This window comes from Podarcis pityusensis, assembly GCF_964106645.2.
Source record: "Podarcis pityusensis genome assembly, chromosome: 14".
Taxonomy (NCBI): Eukaryota; Metazoa; Chordata; class Lepidosauria; order Squamata; family Lacertidae; genus Podarcis; species Podarcis pityusensis.
In genome coordinates, this window is record NC_138039.1 from 46,554,246 (window position 1) to 46,573,751 (window position 19,506).

Here is a 19,506-nt window from a genome sequence, read left to right on the forward strand (position 1 = left end):
TGGTTAGCTGCAGCCGGCATGGCAGAAGAGGCTGCCATTTGGTGAAGAAATGCCTATCTGCATATATGCTTCCCTCCCACTTTCCTGCCACCCCTTGTCCCTGTCCTCAGAAATGCCTGAGTCTTGAGAACTATGTCCCATTCTAGAAGACCTTGAATACTTGGTGGAAAGACAGGAACAATGGACAGACAGTACTGGATACAGTCCTATGAATGCATTTTCCCACCCTAAGGAACTGAGAACTGATGATCTCCAAGGGGCTCAGGTCACCTCTCCAGCTTCTAGTAATATTTCCAGTGTCTTATTTTTATTGCATCCACTTAAAGATTTGAACACAGGTGTCAGGCGGCAGAGGAACCAACCCCCACGGCAGGTTGCCAGGAATGGATAAGACAAGGGAAAGTCCTTACCATCTGCTTTTTGTTCACTATTCACAGAGAGAGGTTTGGGAATAATAATAATAAATTTTATTTATACCCCGCCCTCCCCAGCCAAGACCGGGCTCAGGGCGGCTAACACCCGATATAAAAACAATTGGTTGAAATACAACTTAAAAATAAGATTATAATACAACATTAAAACATCATTAAAATGCAGCCTCATTTCAGTGGAAACTCAAATCAAAAACTTTTTTGGGGATGAAAAGTCTTCACCAAGGCTAACTATCCAGACTGGTCCTACATGGGCCAGAAAAAAGCCAGGGAAGTCCCCAAATAGGAGTTCCATCACAGAAGAAGAAAGGAAAAAGGAAGAGGGGGAGGAAATCAAATTGATTCCAAGCCAAAGGCCAGGCAGAACAACTCTGTCTTACAGGCCCTGCGGAAAGAAATCAGATCCTGCAGGACCCTGGTCTCATGAGACAGAGCAGCATCTTGGATGGAATGGTGTTGTCCCGAGTGAATCTCCACCCCCCGTCTCTTCCACTTCCTCATTTGTCAACAGGAACCCTTCTACGGTTGCCGCTTAGGGCTATCTGTCTCCAAGCCCTTTGCTCTCCTACTTTCAAGGCTCACTGGGTTCTGGGAGATGGAGGGTCTGGAATACTTTCTAGTGATAACGTGTCAGCCAGCTGCTCTGACTCTGCCACCTCCTCCTCTCCCATTATTTCCCAACCTCCCATAAACCCCTGTTGTAATTCTGAACTGTCTTCTTCTCCTCTGAAAGGGTCAGGCTGGGGAGGTGGTCTCCCCCATTCCTCCTCTGCCTAGTCCCTGACATCAGGTCCCTGATGAGACCCTCATAGCAAGATAGTTCCAGCTTTGGGGTCCTGTGTTAGTGCCAACCTGGACCATAGAACTCACCGGACAGACACAGAATTCTCACTGTACAGTTCCTTCACGGCCTCGATGTCAGCATCCAACTGTGGGTGGCGGTACAGGTCCGCCGCACAGGTCCCCTGAAGAAAACCAGCACAGGGGGTATATATTCAGAGACAGCGAACGACAGCATGAAATCCTCTGAGAAACCAAGCCTGATGAGGAATGGTCGAGGGAGTTGGGGTAGGTTTAGCCTGGAGAAGAGAAGACCTTGAGAGGTAATACGCTCACCATCTCCAAATATCTGAAGGGCTGCCGCATGGAAGGTAGAAGAGCTTTCTGCTTCTCCAGGACCCAAACCATTGGATTCGAATTGCAAGAAATGAGTTTCTGACTAAAAGTTAGTGCCTCGGAAGGTGGCAGACCCTTGGAAGTTTTTATGTAGAGGTTGGGTGGCCATTGGTCAGGGGTTCCTGCATTGCAGGGGGTTGGACTACATGGTGCTCTGGAAACTTGACAGTTCTGTGATTCTATGAGCAAAATTGAGGGTCTCGGTCAGATATCATATGTGGCTGCCTGCAGGATTGTGGGCTTTGGCAAGTGCCCAGCAGTATGGACCCATGAGAGGAGGCCTGTACATCCTTGTTGCTTGCTCTGAAGCTCCACAGGAAATTGTACAGAATCCTGCAGCCGTTCACTGATACCCACACTGATACCCCTCCACAAGCCCCGGGAACCTCACCTGTACTCCATACAAGAACTCCTCCGACTCATTTTCTCCATCAGAATCATCATCAGTCCAGTACTGACCTTTGATGTCCTAAAGTCAAGAAAAGCGCCAGATGAGGAAGAGTGAGGACTCTGCAAATATAATGTTTTCACAATGGCACATTTTGAATCACAACATCTGATGCTTCACCCAATATGCCAGGATTCCTTTAAGCTTTCTTTTTCAATAATAATAATAATAATAATAATAATAATAATAGATGCCGTTCCTCGTACATGAAGATGAAGCCATGTTAAATGATCCTGAGGACGTGTCTTTATGAATGGAGTGGCATTTATTTCCTTCTGTTTGCTTTCAAAACTCTGTGTTCCTCTCCTCTCTCATGTTGCTTCTGTTGAACTTTACACTGTAAGCTCCTTAAGGCAGGGACCTGTCTGCTTCTGATTATTGTTCAAAGTGCTGGCAGCATGTTAATGGCATATAAGATATGATCATCATTCCTCCTATTTCCAGCGTTCGGGTGGTGAGTGGCAGTTCTTACGTGGCCAAAATGGCACTGCACGCCCCCAAGAGGGAGGCAGCAGCAGGTTAGATGGAACCCAAAGGTTGCGGAAATGCAAAACACCTTTAGGGGAGGAAAACTCTAAGGGCAGATCTCGAAAATATCCCAGGATGCTCAGGGGCTGTGAAATGTTGACTGACTGCTGTGATGGCAAATGGAAAGCCAAGAATTCACACAGGTGTTATAAGAATTTTAAGGTCTCATTCATATATATATATATATATATATATATATATATATATGATGTTCATAAATGTACCAAGCAAACACATACAAATATGTAAACCACATGACTGGAACCCACAGAAAAGTCCTGAAACCATTTTCTCTCTCCCAAAATGACCTCAAATATTTCTCTGCAAGGTTGAAGGAAATGGGAAATCTCCCCATTGTCTCTTTCACAAATCTTGTCTCAAGGACACATTTAAGATATGAATAGGGTGTGAGCCTGTGACCTGTGAACCTGGATTCAGGAGTTGAGTAGTTATCATAACAAAAGAGTGGCCAGGATGCCCAGGTAATCCAATCAAGTAACCTAGCAGAGAGGAGAAAAAAACAACGCACTCAGATTTCTGTTGTAGTCCGCCCCTTCTGTGATGTATGTATGATGTATCTGGGGGTGGTCTTGGACTCCAGGGTGGACAATTTAAAATGTCTATATAAGGGCTTGCACACCTTTGTCCTGGGTCCCCGCCCCCACCTGTGGGGGGGGAGCACCCTGTTGCAACAGCTTTAATAAAGATCAGGCTTTGCTTCTCAATATTCTCTGGTTGGTCTCTTGTTATTTTCTCCTACCGATAGAGAACCTACAAAAGGACTCTATATGGGCTCTTGTGTTCCCCATAAGGGAAAAGGAGCAGGTTTTTTTCTTATAACACAGACACACAGGCACCTCCCTCAGCTTTCATTTGGCCATTTCATGCAGGATTTAACTCGAACACCTCATTTTAATGCTACCAATTCTCCCAACCCAAACAACCCCCCACAATGCACTGCCTACAATTCATCATCACATGCAGATGAACACAGCAATGTGGGAGGAAATCACACACACACACCCCGAAGTGATCCTTAGAACAACCACCCCCTTGCATCCAATGAAAAAGGAAATGCATACATAATGCATAAATAGATACACACGGGTCACACCCACCCCTACATTTAAAGCAGTCTTCTACCACTTTTACAAATGTAAAAGTATTCTCAAAATGTACAAAATGCTGTTGGAGTGGGGAACTAAAGAGGAATTTGTGAAATCGAGCATGATTAAGTGGGCACAAGATGTGGGTCACAATATGGATTATGAATTACGGGAAAAGTTGTGGAAAGTAAATATGAATTTTACGGCATGTTGGGCAATAAAAGAAAACAGGATGAAACTGGCCCACAGATGGTATTTGACACCCACCAGATTGGCGACTATGTCTAAAAAAGAAAAAGGTATATGTTGGAAGTTGAATGAAACTGAGGGATCTTTTACTCACATGTGGTGGTCCTGTAAAATAATTAAGGAATATTGGGAAATGATATATGATGAATTTTAAAAGATACTTTTAAAAACCTTCCCCAGAACACCTGAGATTTTCCTCTTGGGGATGGTAGCAATGGAGGTCCCAAAAAAACAAAAGAGTTTATTACTATAGCTATTGCTGCGGCTAGAACCTTATTGGCACAAAGGTGGAGAACAAGTCTTCCAACTCTACAGTTTTATGATTCTATGATTCTAAGTCTAGTACCCACTCAGGAAGAATGGCAGTAAAATGTTTGAATATGCTGATCTGGCTGATCTGACGAACAGGATAAGATAAAACAAAGATAAGGAATTCAGTGGAACCTCAGTTTTCAAACGTAATCCGTTCCGGAAGTCCATTCGACTTCCGAAACGTTTGAAAACTGAGGATCAAAGGGCTGTCAGCAAGTTCAATGGGGAAAATTGAGAAACGTGCTTTGGAAGCCATCCTGCTTCTGAGGCTCATTCGAAAACGGAAGCATTCACTTCTGGGTTTTCGGTTTTGGCATTCGGCTTCCGTAATGTTCGGCAGCCGAGACGTTCCAAAACTGAGGTTCCACTATATAAGGAAGAATGGACAATGCTTATTGAATATTTTAAGAACTGGTATAGACAAATACATAGGTTAACACAGTGCTTTTTTCTAGGGGGACGCAGGGGTATGCAATACCCCTAAACGTTTTGTGAATCTAAGTTTGGCCTCATTGAGGAGCAGTATTTCAATATGAGTAGGAAAATGAGAGAAACCCTAAAGATTTTTATTAGGGGAAAAAGGACTGGGTTAGGAGGTCTTGAGTAAATCCAACAGAGTTGAAATAGATAGAGTATTTAATAGATGACAAATTGGATGATTAAAAAGATGTGGATTACATGGAGTAGAAAAGTAAAGGAACCAGGAAAAGGGTGGAAGGGAAGTCATATAGAATAATAATAATAATAATAATAGTAATAATAATAATAATAATAATAATAATAATAATAATAATAATAAATTAATATCCCGCCCTCCCCAATCAAACCCAGGCTCAGAGCGGCTAACAACAATAAAAGTAACACAGCATTGTAAAATCAATTCATTTTAAAATCAATTCAAAATAATAAAATACATGCTGTATTTGGTAGAAAGTTGTAAATGGGACAGGGGGAGGGGAGGGGGTTAAGTATGCTCTCTGTTCCTGTTTTCGAAAATGCAAATATATATCTAAATATTTTAAAAATAAAGCAGTCTTCTATCACTTTAACAGTTACAGCTTCCCCCAAAGAATCCTGGAAACTGTAGTTTGTTAGCGGTGCTAAGAGTTGTTAGGAGACCTCTCAGAGAGCTACAGTTCCCAGCATCCTTAACAAACTACAGCTCCCAGAATTCTTTGGGGAAAGCCATGACTGCTGAAGTGGTATAAGGATTCTTTGACTGCATGGTGTGGATTGGCCATACAAACACCTAGGATGGAGGGATCGGGTTACACTGCCACATTCATTGCAAGTCCCTCCCATTCACTCCATTTCCAATGTTCAGGCATGACTGCAGTTGCTTATGCACTCAGAAAGTCAGCACTACCTGACAAGAGGGAACCCTAAGGCTTGCAGATAAACGTAGACACACAACCACACATACAAACATGTGCTTAAGGGGTTTTTAAAACTCATTAAGAGGTTTGCAAATGGTTTGAAATAAAAATAAAAGAAACAAATAAGCATTAAAATAAGGTGGTGGCTGTCTAGATTAATAAAGCTAAAGCAAAACCATGATGTGATCCCTTTTTGGAGAAAAAGGTGGGATACAATGAATAAAATATTGCACTTGGTCCACCTATTCTGCATTTCATTTTTCTACTTAATAACTGACCTTTGTTTCCAAGGATGTACACACACTATACAATTATAAAGCACATTTCTTCCCCCCAAAGAATCCTGAGAACCATAGTTTACAACCCCCAGAACCCTGAACAAACTTCTGTTCCCAGGATCCTCTGGGGGAAGCCATGTCCTTTCAATGTACGGCGTGTATGGAACCCACTGTCAAACCTCCAACCCATCTCTTATTTTTGCAATTTAACCAGGCAACCTTCACTCCTTGCTCTTCTCCTCCAACACACGCAGAAGTCAGCTTTGCCATCCGTGGTCCAGCAGTCGCTCGACCCCCCCACACCACTGCAAACCCGTCCTGCGAGTCTCATCCTGCTTACCATTTGCTTTGTGGTTCACAGGCACTCCTTCCACAGGGCTAGGCCTCTCCTCTCCATGCCACCAGCCAGCCTGGGAGCTGCGAGACAGACATCCAGGCGGTGTTATGGCCTCCAGCAGGGAGAGTCAGCCTGGGGAGTATGTTCTTCCGTCGCCCTGGCAACCAAGTCACTGTCCTCGAGAAAGGCTGAGAGCGATGGGGCTGACGTCAGTGCCGTGCAGAGGCCTCCTCATTGGCCGTTGGAGAACTGAAAAGGGGAAATCCAAGACAGTTTGGGTGTTTACATTGAAACCTATAGTAAATACAGAGTACGAGGCAGGCGGAACCTATGAGGTCTCCTACTTCCAGGATTTAGCATCCTTCCCTGGCTGCCCACCTGCATACAGCCCAAACAGCTCCTGCTGCAATAAAAATCAGCATGCACATGCATGCATGCACACACACACACCTTGATCTCAAGTGCACAACCATTTTTGCAGCGTTAACAACGAGGCTTTGATGCCTAGCCCTTTTCACAGGTGTGTGGATTTGTGCTCTGCACTGTCCTCTGCCGGTTATCCTTAACATTTTCAGAAGCAAGCTGGAAATGTCTAAGGGGTTTGCCATCAAAGGCTTTCTCATATGCATAGCTCTATGCAAGGGCCAGCCCTTCCATTCGGCAGAGAGAGCCGGCTGCCTCAGGCAGCTGATCTTGTGTGTCACGGAAGGGCAGTAAATTGTTAGTTACCCTAGCGACTTGTGTGTTGGGGCAGCACCGCTCTCCTGATACCAGCCTTGCTGCAGCTTGCCTGGGCAGGGGGAGGTCAGGGCTGCCCAGGCACAGCCAGGGCTCTCACTGGTGCACCCCTACAGCCCTGATCTCACTGCTGCCCTGCCCCGTCCCCACCCAGGTCAGCCACAGAGGTTGGGGCCCTCCACATGCTCTTGGACCACAGCTTGCATCAGCCCCTGCCAGCATGGCCCATCATCAGGGATCCAGCAAACAACAGCGATAAGTGAGGAGCAGGAGCCAGGATAACTGCAGAGCAGGTAAAACTTTTGTGACAGTCTTCCCACTTGGCTTTGCTACTGCTCCCCTATGAAGGGAGGTGCTGGACCATCCCTGGAAGATGCTGGACCCACAAACCACTGATTCACAACAGCTGGCCTTGACTCCAGACTTCTAGGTGGGGTGGGGAGATTAAAGGGGGTGAAATGTTTGTTTCATGTGAATGATTTTGTATACCGTGTATATATAAGGGTAAAGGGACCCCTGACCATTAGGTCCAGTCATGGCCGACTCTGGGGTTGTGGCACTCCTCTCGCTTTATTGGCCAAGGGAGCCAGCGTACAGCTTCCAGGTCATGTGGCAAACCAGAGCACGGAAACGCCGTTTACCTTCCCGCCGGAGCGGTATCTATTTATCTACTTGCACTTTGACGTGCTTTTGAACTGCTAGGTTGGAAGCTGGGACCGAGCAATGGGAGCTCACCCCGTCGCAGGGATTCGAACCGCCGACCTTCTGATCGGCAAGTCCTAGGCTCTGTGGTTTAACCCACAGCGCCACCCGCGTCCCATTTATTTATATATATAGAGAGAGAGAGAGAATACATCACACACACAAAAGAAATCTAGAAGTAAACAAATATCCATCACCTCCTAGCAACTAAAAAGGAAAGAAAAAAGAACAACAAGAACAACAATAATATATTAAATAGTTCTCACAATACATTTAACATAAAAATGACTTTTTTCTATATAACTGATGTGAATGATTTTGGAGGAGGGAGGGGGGGTTGAGGTTTTGTTTGTTTGCTAATTAGTGGTCTGAGTATTGCTTTGCTTATTATTTGACTATTGTTAATGTCATTTGCTATTATTTATATGGCTGGTATGCTACTTTTGTTTTCCATGAATGTTATGTTATATGAAACACTGATGTATTATATGATTCCCTCCTTTCCCCTCCATGATTTTATGCACAGCATATTTTTCTTTGCTGTAAGTCGCTTGGAGACCTTCGGGCGACAGGCAACTAATAAGTTTAATAAATATTAATAAAACAGGAAGACTCTGGTGAGTACCACGTTGGCTGTCCCTGAGCTACCTGCAGCACCAGAACCAAAAGTGGGCAAAACAATGGGTGTCTCTCACGGCAGAGTCATAGAACTGTTGAGGGTCCCAAGGGTCATCTAATTCAACCCCTTGCAATGCAGGAATCTCAACCCACAGACCCCCATCCAATCTGAAACCGTACTGAACCATTCGTAGCTTTGGAAATGTGGTAGCAGTTTCAATATTGCCCACCACACAAAGTCAGAGGTTTCTAGCCCCCACCCCCCACCCCCAATATCTCCATCTTCCATCCCAGTAAGCAGGATCACTGGCAGAAGCAGTAGAGAGGGGCAGGGGGCCAGTGGCATGTGTGGAGAGTGCTGAGGACCAAACAGAGAGACACAGAGATCCACATTTGGCCCTTGGGTCTGAGGTCCCCCCCCCCCCGCTACACACACACACCTGCTTTAAAGATACTCAGGTGCACAGACACCCACAGTGGCCGAAACTACAAATAATGGCTCAATCATCACAGCAGCATTGGTGGCACTGCCAGCTCCTCCCATGGGCTGTGGCGTACTATGTTTCAGCCTGTCAGCACAGACAGAATACAGTGGTACCTCGGGTTACAGATGCTTCAGGTTACAGACTCCACTAACCCAGAAATAGTACCTTGGGTTAAGAACTTTGCTTCAGGATGAGAACAGAAATTGCGTGGCAGTGGCACGGTGGCAGCAGGAGGCCCCATTAGCTAAAGTGGTGCTTCTGGTTAAGAACAGTTTCAGGTTAAGAACAGACCTCCAGAATGAATTAAGTATTTAACCAGAGGTACCACTGTACAGTGGTACCTTGGTCAACAGATGCTTCAGGTTACATACGCTTCAGGTTACAGACTCCGCTAACCCAGAAATAGTACCTCGGGTTAAGAACTTTGCTTCAGGATGAAAACAGAAATCGTGTTCCGGCGGTGCAGCACCAGCAGGAGGCCCCATTAGCTAAAGTGGTGCTTCAGGTTGAGAACAGTTTCAGGTTAAGAGCGGACCTCCAGAACAAATTAAGAACTTAACCCGAGGTACCAGTATGTTTCTTTGGGGTTTGGCATGAGATCACCAAGGCAATCCTTCTTCTCACTGCTCAGCCCCTGGATGATGGTTTATTGCACTCAGCATCCAGCGTGACAACATCTTAAAAATGTTGTCCCACGGGTGCACAATCCTGATGTTCTATCATCTGGACTCGTTTTATTTATTTGTTTACTTGCTTATTTGCCTGCAGAAACTTATCAGCCACACAAGTGATCATGAGTCTGAAACAAGCTGAACATGGTCGAGGGAGGGAGCACTGGCGGAGGAAGAGGCGTGTGGGGGGAGCGCACTGCCCCCGGCAGTGCGAACCTGGCGGGGTGCCATTGCGGCTGGCCCCTACCCTCGCTGGGCGCCACGCCCCCTGGATGCATGCCACACACCTACGGGCAGCACGTCACACCCCCAGGATGTGTGCCAGCCCTGCCCCCACTTGCTATCCACCCCCCAGTGCCGGAGCATGAAGCTCCACCACTGGGATGGAGGAGGAATTCAGTTTAGTTCACATTAAAGGCAAACTTCATTAATTTGCACCTCCTGAAACAAGGTGCAACTGAAAAACACTCGTCCTGTAATATTTGCACAACAGCAACAGCATCTCTCATTCCTCTTTTCTATGTCCGAGTTCAGATGTTCAGCCAAGCAATGTGTTAAAAAATGCATAATACTAGGGACAAGCGTGCATAGAAATGCATATAATAAAAAACAGATGGAAATGTATTAGATTAGGGAAAAGGGAGTTGCAAAAACATGTATTTGAGGCAGAATTGCATACCAACATTTGTATATAAGGAAAAAATCATGCTAAAGTGCTGGTGAATTTTCACGAGGACTTTAACGAGATAATAATCTGCAAATGTGTGGAATCATATTTAAGACAGGAAACATGAGAAACTGAGTGAAACCGAAATTGTTGGATTCAACCATCTCTAATGTGGCTTCACTGTCATTATCCTCATTATTATATAATAAACAACCACATCAGTTAACCCTTTCTTTCACACCCAAGTCAATGTGCATAGTACTCAAAGCTAGTCAAGCTATTTTGGCACCAGAGGCAGAAAATCCCTTCTCCCTGGCAGTAAAAACACAATGGTAAACATGGTGACCAACCATTTGCTGTCCTTTCATGACCTTCATTCTGCCTAATGGCAGGGCCAGCCGTGCTTCCTTCGGCACTTTGTATCATGCAAAGTGCTTTACGGTCACTGTAATTCTCTCTAATACTTACCAACTCCCTTTGGAGAAAGGCCATTAATATTCCAGTTTGCCTGATGAGCAACTGAGGTTAAGAGAGAGAGGCACTTACAACAATAAGTTCATGGCTCAACAAGCATAAAAGCCAAATTCGCAGGCACTTTTTAGCCACTTCATAAACATTTGCTCAGCAATCTTCCCTTGCTTTAGTTAATGTGCATTAGAACAGTTCACAAGTTAATCTTTTTCCACTTTCAAATGTCATCACATCTTCTCCAGCTTGTAGAGAAGACATTCCTTCGCTAGCCTAGCCTGGATATTGGCCCAGTCTGCCCTGCAAATGGATTTGGGTGTGCTCCTACCATGATGGGGACAGGCTGAGCATGTGAAATCCACCTTTTTGCATTACCCCACGGTTTTCTAACAAAACTGACAAGGCTGGAGGAAATGCTGCCTATTTGCCCTCTTGGGTATCTAACAAAGCCAGGAGAAAGCTTGTCTGTTTCATCTATTTGTATGGTTGCTGTTGTGTTTTTGTTCAAACAGACATGGTACACACAGTAATATTAAAAATACAACAATTAAGTGAAATGGAAAAGGTTTCACTGAAGGCCAGTCAGAGGGGACAATGAAGGAAAAGGCCTTGAACCTGATATTTGAGTCAGCATAAAAAAAGGAAGAATCAGGTATGGGGGCCATGATGTGCCGGTTCAGTGGCCCAAAAGAGACATTTTGCCACAGGGAGAAGAAGTTAAAAAGAGATGATGATGATAATAATAATAATAATAATAATAATAATAATAATAATAATAATTTATTTATACCCCGCCCATCTGGCTGGGTTTCCCCAGCCACTCTGGGCAGTTTCCAACAAAATATTAAAATACAGTAGTCCATCAAACATTAAAAGCTTCCCTAATCAGGGCTGCCTTCAGATGTCTTCTAAAAGTCTGGTAGTTATTGTTCTCTTTGACATCTGGTGAGAGGGCGTTCCACAGGGCGGGTGCCACTGCCAAGAAGGCCCTCTGCCTGGTTCCCTGTAACTTGGCTTCTCGCAGTGAGGGAACCACTGGAAGGCCCTCTGTGCTGGACCTCAGTGTCCAAGCAGAACGATGGGGGCGGAGACACTCCTTCAGATAGGATAAATAGATTCAATCAGGGACTTTGTAATTTGTAGTTATGTCTCTTAGCCAGCATTTATCCTTTGAGATATCTTCTACTTCAGCATAAGTACATTGTAAAGGAGCTACTGCTGGGTTTTTGATGACCCAAGTGCTAGCCAATCAGTACTGTGCACAGACAACTTCTGCAAGACAGCAGAACCAATTTCCCCTAAACTCAATCCTGGACAGGGAATTTTACATGGTGAATACACTTCCCCCATGGAGCAACTACTCGAACATACTCCTGCCTCTTCACCATCAAATCTGTCTGGTTTCCTTAAATGGCAATCATCTTGCACTTCTCTAATCTGCACTGACCTGGCTGCATCTAGAGTTCTATATCCAGTTCTGGGTCCTGCATTTTAAGAAAGATGTTGACAATCTGAAACATGTCCAGAGAAAGGCAACCACCACCATGGCGAGAGGTCTAGAAATCATGTCGTATGAGGAAAAGTTGACAGAGGTGGGTATGTTTTGCTTGGGGAAGATTAAAGACAGGCATGAATGATAGCTGTTTAAAAATATCTGAGGGGCCGCCATGCAAGATGTGGAGCAGACTTGTTATCTATTGCTCCAGAGGCCAGGACTAGAATGAACAAGTAGAAATTGTAGGGAAGTACATTTTGTGTAAACTTGAGGAGAAACTGCCTAATGGTCAGAGTTGTTTGACAGTGGAACAGGCAGTCCCAGGAGATGGTGGGCTCTCCTTTTCTGGAGATATTTCAGCAGAAGCTGGGTGCCCATCTGCCAAGCAGATGGCTGGACTGTATGACCTTGCAGTTGCTCCAGGCCAGTGCTGAGGCACCTTGTTCTGTCTGCCTCAGCAGCGGGATTGCTGTCCATGGTCCTGAACCCTAGGCACTGAACCCTGAACCAGCATCTCTAACCATGCCCTGGAGTGCTGATTCCAGAATCCCAGACCTGCCTTTTGTCCATCTTGCATGGGCTTCTGCATTCAGCGCAGCAGACCCTGCACTAAGCTGGGAATTGGACTAAGATGACTTCACTCCAAGATTCTTTATATGCATATAAATAATGAACATATAATAATTATGAACATGCACTCTAATTCTATAAATCACAGGTCTTGGGATACTGGAGACTTGGCAATGCTTGTGGGAACCTGGGAATAGGGATGGGGGAGCAAGTCAATTCAGTTCACATTCAAAGGCAAACATACCTAATTCACACTTCCTGAAATAATACGCAAACCTAAACACAGCCATCCTTCAAAATCCACGCTTATCCAGATTTTGCAATGCAGGCCTTCAGCCAAGGTGTGTGAATGGACATGCATATAAAGTTTGCGTTAAAATGCATATATCAGGGGAAAGAACATTATATTAAGAGAAATTTCTCTGCAAAAATGTGTCTATTAGGGAAAACTGCATACAAAAAAGTGCATGTTGGAAATGCACTGAGATGCTGAAAACTAAAGGTAATGCTGAAGAACTAAAGGTAAAGGGACCCCTGACCATTAGGTCCAGTCGTGTCCGATTCTGGGGTTGCGGCGCTCATCTCGCTTTATTGGCCGAGGGAGCTGGCGTATAGCTTCCGGGTCATGTGGCCAGCATGACTAAGCCGCTTCTGGCGAACCAGAGCAGCGCACGGAAATGCCGTTTACCTTCCTGCTTGAGTGGTACCTATTTATCTACTTGAACTTTGACCTGCTTTCGAACTGCTAGGTGGGCAGGAGCAGGGACCGAGCAACGGGAGCTCACCCTGTCGTGGGGATTTGAACCGCCAACCTTCTGATCGGCAAGTCCTAGGCTCTGTGGTTTAACCCACAGCACCACCCGCGTCCCTTTTGAAGAACTTCCATACAAGCCCTTAAAAAGGAAGATTGCAGAGCGATGTGAAAATGTGGTGAACTGAACTGAACATTGGAAAAATGAGAAATGGAGAGGTACTGGAATCAAGCGATTCACCAGTTCCCACCTGGCAGGCCCAGCTCCAGGGCTCTGCAGTGCCCTTGTCCTGTCCGTCCCCCTGCCTCCCATCACCATAGGCGCTGGTTTTCCGACAGCCTCTCTTACTGATCCTTCCTTTGCCACAGTGGCTAATTGGAGAGGCAGCAACATGGGTGCAATTAGGGACCCCAAGTGACCAGAGGCCTCTCCTTGTGCCTTTTAAGAGCAGCATAATATGGGGAAAGCAGCAGGCGATGCTTTTCAGGGAATGGAGATCAAACATTTCATCAGCTGCTAACGTCTGCCAATCAAGCTGCTGGAAAAGAAACAGATGGAATGATGGGGGTCGGGGGTGGGGAGTTCAAAAGGTCTCTCTGCTAGTGGGAAGGAAGAGGCAATCCTAACCTTACAAAGGAGGCGAGGAGCTGTGAATCATCACCGATCTGTTATTGACAGACACAAATGTGTGAATCAGATCTTCCATAATCTGCAGAGAGAAACATATGGGGCAGGTTGTGCAACAGGACCTGGTGGGAGAGTTTAAGCATTCTGGGAGAATTTGAGAGATCAGCTCTCAGCCTCTTCAACAGAGACTGGGAGTCTGAGCAATAACCTCCCAGTAACTTCAGGTGCATGCGTAAGGATGGCCACATGTCCTACTTTAGAGAGGGCAGTCCTCTATTAGAAGGCATCCTTTGTTTGAAGTGCTTCCCAGACCAGGTGTACTTTAAAGAGAAATAGTCGTAAGAAGGGAGAGCAGGAGGGACCTTAAAGTTGCCCATCAAAAGCAGTGCAGATTGAGCAGACATAACCAGGGTCACCTGGCCACATTCTCCACCCACAATGGCAAAATACATTGTAATTCTATTATAGCAATCGTTTCTGAATTTGCATCTCATCTCCATTGCATCTTAGCAATGCAAATGCAGATTTTATGCAGATCTGTATCCTCATTTGTCCTCTTCTGCGGTGATGTAAGAGTGGTGATGCATAAGTGTTTACTAGTATAAGAGGAACCTAGAATATTTTGCCTGCCCATTTGAAAAACAGGCATGTCCTTTCCTCTCCCAAAATACAGCCTCACAGGGCCACCTCTGCAGAAGCCAAAGAAGTCAAAGGAACATCGCACACCAGAACAGCTTTAGGGTCAGACTAAGCAGTATGCTAAATGCATTCGTGTACCTTTAATTTTTAATAAGAAGAAAAAGAAGCAAAAGCAGTCAAGATGTTCCTGCCCCAGGTGGAATCAGGACCATGGCTCGGTGTGAGAGGGAATTAATCCTTTCCTTCCCCTCCCCCACATGCTGTTTTCCCCATGAAAATCTCTTGCCCACCCCTCCCAAATTTGCTATTTGCTGCAGGAGGGAAGCTTCTATTGGCGCAAACACACTTTCCCTTCCAGGCAAATAGCAGCTTCCAAGTGGTGGCTTTTATCACGAAAGAAACAGCACAGAGAATAAAGGGCCCCATCCAGGGGGTCTTGAGGCTGCTTTTTCAGTGAAAAATTTTTTTTTAAAAGATACACCAGTCTGATTGTGTATACAGGGGTGAGCAACGTGAATCCTTATGGTCTCGTGTGGGCCTTGGCCTAACTGCAATAGTTCAAGGTGCAGGTGATCAGTTTGGACCTCTGGCAAGCTGGTAGCTGGTTGGGTGGGGAGAAAAATTGAAAGCAGGTGGTGGTTGTGAAGTGGGTGACATTAAAAGAAAAAGGGAGAGAAAAGGGTGCACATGCTCACCTTTGGTTCTCAATTTCTTGTTTTTCTGGTCTTAAATTTGCTTTGCCCCCTTGCAATCAAAAGAGGGGGGGCATATTCAACACTGTCTAACACTGTCTGTATATCCAGCATTCTCTGTCTACTAGCACAAGATCCCATGTGCTGGCAGATGACAGAGTTCAAAGGCTGCACAAAAGCATCCATGCAACAGTTGCCCTAGTGGAAGCTTATTGCACATTTATTGGTTCCAGTTGCGCAATCTGTTGCGAAGCTACCTTTAGAAGGGGAATTGCATTTTCCCTTGTGCAATAACATTCTGCCAATGCAAGAAGTATACTGCTAAGTGACTTTAACACAGCACTACCTTGGGTACAACTCAATGTCTGCATGAAAATTCATGTGTATTTTTTGTGTGTGAAATTATATATAAAAAGTTTTGTCTAGCATAAGCATTTTTGCAAGCAACTTCTGCCAAATTAATAATGCACTTGTGTATCACTAATATGCACATGTTTGTAAGCAGTTTTAGGCTGGAAAGCCGCACTGCAAAATTAGGCACCGGGCACATTTCACAGGAGAGCTGCTTCAGTTCACAGCACTGGTTTGGGAAGTGTAAATTTGGGGAGTTCACATTGAAATGCAAGCAAGGCAGGTGTCTCCCCATTCTTGATTCTGTCTTTGCTGCTGGCTTTGGCCCTGCCCACCTCCAGCATGTGGCCCCTGACAGATTAGCCTCAAGGGAAAGTGGCCCTCAACAGAAAAATGGTTTCCTGCCTCTGGTTTTATATATTGACTACTCCAGTTTAGGGTCCATAGATAGTGGTCAGCAAGAAGCTGACAATGGCAGACAGTTCCTCCATATCCAAAAAGTATCTGCATCCAAAGGGGATTCAGGTGCTAATACGTGTTAGTGATCTTGACAGCACACAAATACAATTAAAACTCACACCAATTAGTTTCAGATTTAAAAATGTTTCCATGTAGTTGCTAGTTTCTAAAAATGAGACAGCAAAGGCTGAACTAGGAATAGAAATAATATTGTTACTTCCTAATCCACATGATCAGAAACATTTTTACTATGATTTTTGACATGTCCTGAGCAATGGGAGAGTTGAAGAGCACGTAAGGAAGCTCAGAAATAAAACAACGGTAAGCAGAAAGAGACGTTTGGGGAAGCTTGTGGCAGTGGACAGAGGCAGACTGCTATGGGCCACAAATAGAGAAGGAAAGGGGTCTAAAGGAGAATGAATGAAAACAGCACAGCCCAAGAGACTTCATTACACGAGGCAGGACCTCCCTTCATCCAAACTCAAGATCCCTACCCAAGACTGGTCAAGTTATTTCAGCACCTGAGTCAGAAAATCCCACAAGCGCCTCTGTCCCTGGCAGCAAAAACGCAATAGGAATAAATCAAGTAACTTAACCATTTTGTTCCCCTTTTGTGGCTCCCAAGACCAGTGTGGCATGAGGCAGCTGCCTTAGTTTGCCAAATTAGGGGTGGGGTGGGCTGTGTGGAGTGCACCACCCTGGTGAGAAAAGGAAAACACAGAGTCCTAATTTTCCAAAACCTCTTTTTTTCAGTGGTTACTATAGCAGCATAGTCCCCATCCGTTAATTTTATTTTAAAAAGTCAAAGTGGCCCTCCGAGTGATTTTGAGCTGTGCATCCCAGCTCTGGACAGACAGGGCCCATGCCAAGAAGTGAGAGCAGGCCTGTCAGAGAGCCACCTGTTGACTGTCATGGAAGCCTTTGGCTCTCCAGTCTTGGCCTGGTTTATTTGTCACTCTGGGCTTTTCCATGGGGCAGGGGACTGCAGAAATCCCTAGCTCTAGACTCCAGCAGAAATCTCTGAAGCTCGTCTCCAGCAAAACACACACAAAAAGAGAGAGGGAGGGAGGGAGAATGGGAGAGTAAAGGCCCTGATCAACCCAGCCGAATTTGCTCCATGTATGTACGTGCACAAATGCGCAGCAGTCAAACAGGCACAATCCTTGGCTCCGATCTTGCTCCCAACCCGACTAGAGATAAACTGCTGCAACCTCTGGAAGAGCAGAAAGGGAAGGGACAATGCACAGCTGGAGTTCGGGGTCCTCGCCTCCCGGCTTCTCTTCTGCATCTCTCGGCCTCGGTACCCGCAAAAGGCAAATCCATGCAAACGTCCGTCCCCCGCGCCCCGTTCTCCATCATACTTACCTGCCTCCACTGCTACGGAAGGCCTGGCGAGACAGGGACCGGGATGCTTACGAGGCTGCTGGTGGCAGGCAGACGGGCATGGTGCAATGGAAGGGAAACCTGGACGGGAGATCAATGGCCAGCTTCTGCGGCACAAGGAGCCCGGCGAATTGCGTGCGCACTAGAGAGAGCGGGGATCCAGCAGGGCAGAAAACAAAAGGCTCGGCGGCGGCGGCGGCTGGCTTTGTCGCTCTCATAAAGGAGCTCTGTGGCCCCGATGCTTTTGCCCATGCTCAGTGCAGCTCCGGGATGCTGTCATGTGATGCTTCGCAGCGAGACGAAAAGGTGGGGGGGGGGGAGAGAGAGAGGGATGCCGGGGAAGAGCCAGGCAGCCAGGCGCCCGGGGGCGCGCAGGCGGGGGCGCCACCAGACGCGCGCTACCCATCCGAGGAGGCTGCTGCCGCCCTTTTGCCAGCCTGGCACTGGCAGGCAGTGCCCCTACCTCCCCAGCCCAGCCCTGGCTGCGTGTCTCGCACAAAGGAAGAAAAGGGGGGCGCCTTTGCCTAAGCATTTGTTGTTATTATTAATTAAATTTATATATTGTCCTATACCCGGGGGTCTCAGGGCGGTTCACATAATAAAATCAAGATATAAAACCATGAAATAGCCAATAAAAATAAAACAACAACTCAATAGCGCCCCCCCCCACAAAAAAAACACATTTTAAAAGGGCATAGGATGTAAATCGGATCAACTAAAGGCCTGGTTGAAAGGGAACAGTTTTGCCTGGGGCCTAAAGGCATATAATGAAGGCGCCAGGCGAACTTCCCTGGGGAGAGCATTCCAGATAGGGAGCCACTGTAGAGAAGGTCCCGTTCTTGTGTTGCTGCCCTCCAGACCTCTCGAGGAGGAGGCACACAAAGGAGGGCCTCAGAGGATGATCTCAGGGTCCAGGTAGGTTCATATGGAAAGAGACGCTCCTTGAGGTATAGTGGTCCTGAGACATTTAAGGCTTTTTAGGTCCACTTGAAAGGTGTGGAAAACAGGCCATCCTTGGTTAACTTGGCAGTCCATTTGCAATTAAGAAATCTGCTGAAAAGGGACGCAGTCGTGCTTCCTGCACAATTCCACATGAATGTAGAAAAATAGGGGTGGTTGGCTTTTGCTGCCGACCTCCCCAAGGCCCCTAAGTCCATGATTGGTCAGAGATGAATGGATGGAGGCAGGATGCAGTGAATGCAAGGCAGATCTTCATTTTTCTGTTGCGACAGAGTTCCCTCCCCTCCTAGCAAGGAAGCAGGAGAAACCCAGAACCAAGAAGAAACATCTCTTTTAAGGATTTGTATTTTGGCGTGGAGAGGGAGGACATCCCTCTACAAACAGTCAGAAATTACATTACACCTAAGGTGGGGCTACTGTGGCTCAGGCAGGCCAAGGTGTGGTTTAGCAAGTTTCACATTGTTCCAGACACAGTTTACACAAAATATTAGCATTTGATAAGACAATGAGGATCCCTCAATGCAGAGCATCTGGGTAAATAATGACAATTAACAGAAAGGAGGTTCATAGACATAGGAGAGGAATCCTTTCAGGAACTTCCCCTGGCTGTTCTCGGACAAGGGAGAATAAGGAGGCAGAGGAAATATTTAGAGTCTTTTGGAGAGCTAAGGTGGCTTTTGAATTGATCTCCTGTACTATTTTAGACATGTGGTTTATATACTTATGTATGTGTGTTTACCTTGTGCAATGATCAACATTTATTCTATATTCCTACAACAGCTGGAAGGATGAGGTACATGGCATTGGGTGTAGAAGTGGGAATCCTACATATTTATTTATTTACCTATTCCCCCACCCCTGCCCCTGCCTGAAGGCACAAGATGCATTGCTACCTTGCTGAAGCTAAGCAGGTCTGGTTCTGGTCAGTGCCCGGATGGGAGACTCCCTGGGAACTCATTTTACGCCACCTTGAGTTCCATGGTGGAAG

General features: G+C 45.9%; 1 protein-coding gene across 5 annotated transcripts in view; it reads right to left on the bottom strand.

Annotated features, from left to right (window-relative positions):
- Positions 1-17,936, bottom strand: part of PARP6 (poly(ADP-ribose) polymerase family member 6) — a 51,500-nt gene extending 33,564 nt beyond the window's left edge. For 3 of the 5 annotated variants that reach the window (XM_080980394.1, XM_080980392.1, XM_080980391.1), the window contains exons 1-4: positions 17,541-17,935; positions 6,245-6,490; positions 1,999-2,076; positions 1,302-1,396 (exon numbers count right to left, since the gene is read on the bottom strand). In XM_080980394.1, coding sequence (XP_080836520.1) covers positions 1,302-1,396; positions 1,999-2,076; positions 6,245-6,247 — 176 coding nt within the window. In that variant the 5' untranslated portion in view covers positions 6,248-6,490; positions 17,541-17,935. Of the gene's footprint in view, positions 1-1,301; positions 1,397-1,998; positions 2,077-6,244; positions 6,491-17,540 lie in introns of all 5 variants that reach the window. The other 2 variants (XR_013979223.1, XM_080980393.1) reach the window with 1 other exon arrangement.
- Positions 17,937-19,506: the final 1,570 nt, after the last annotated feature.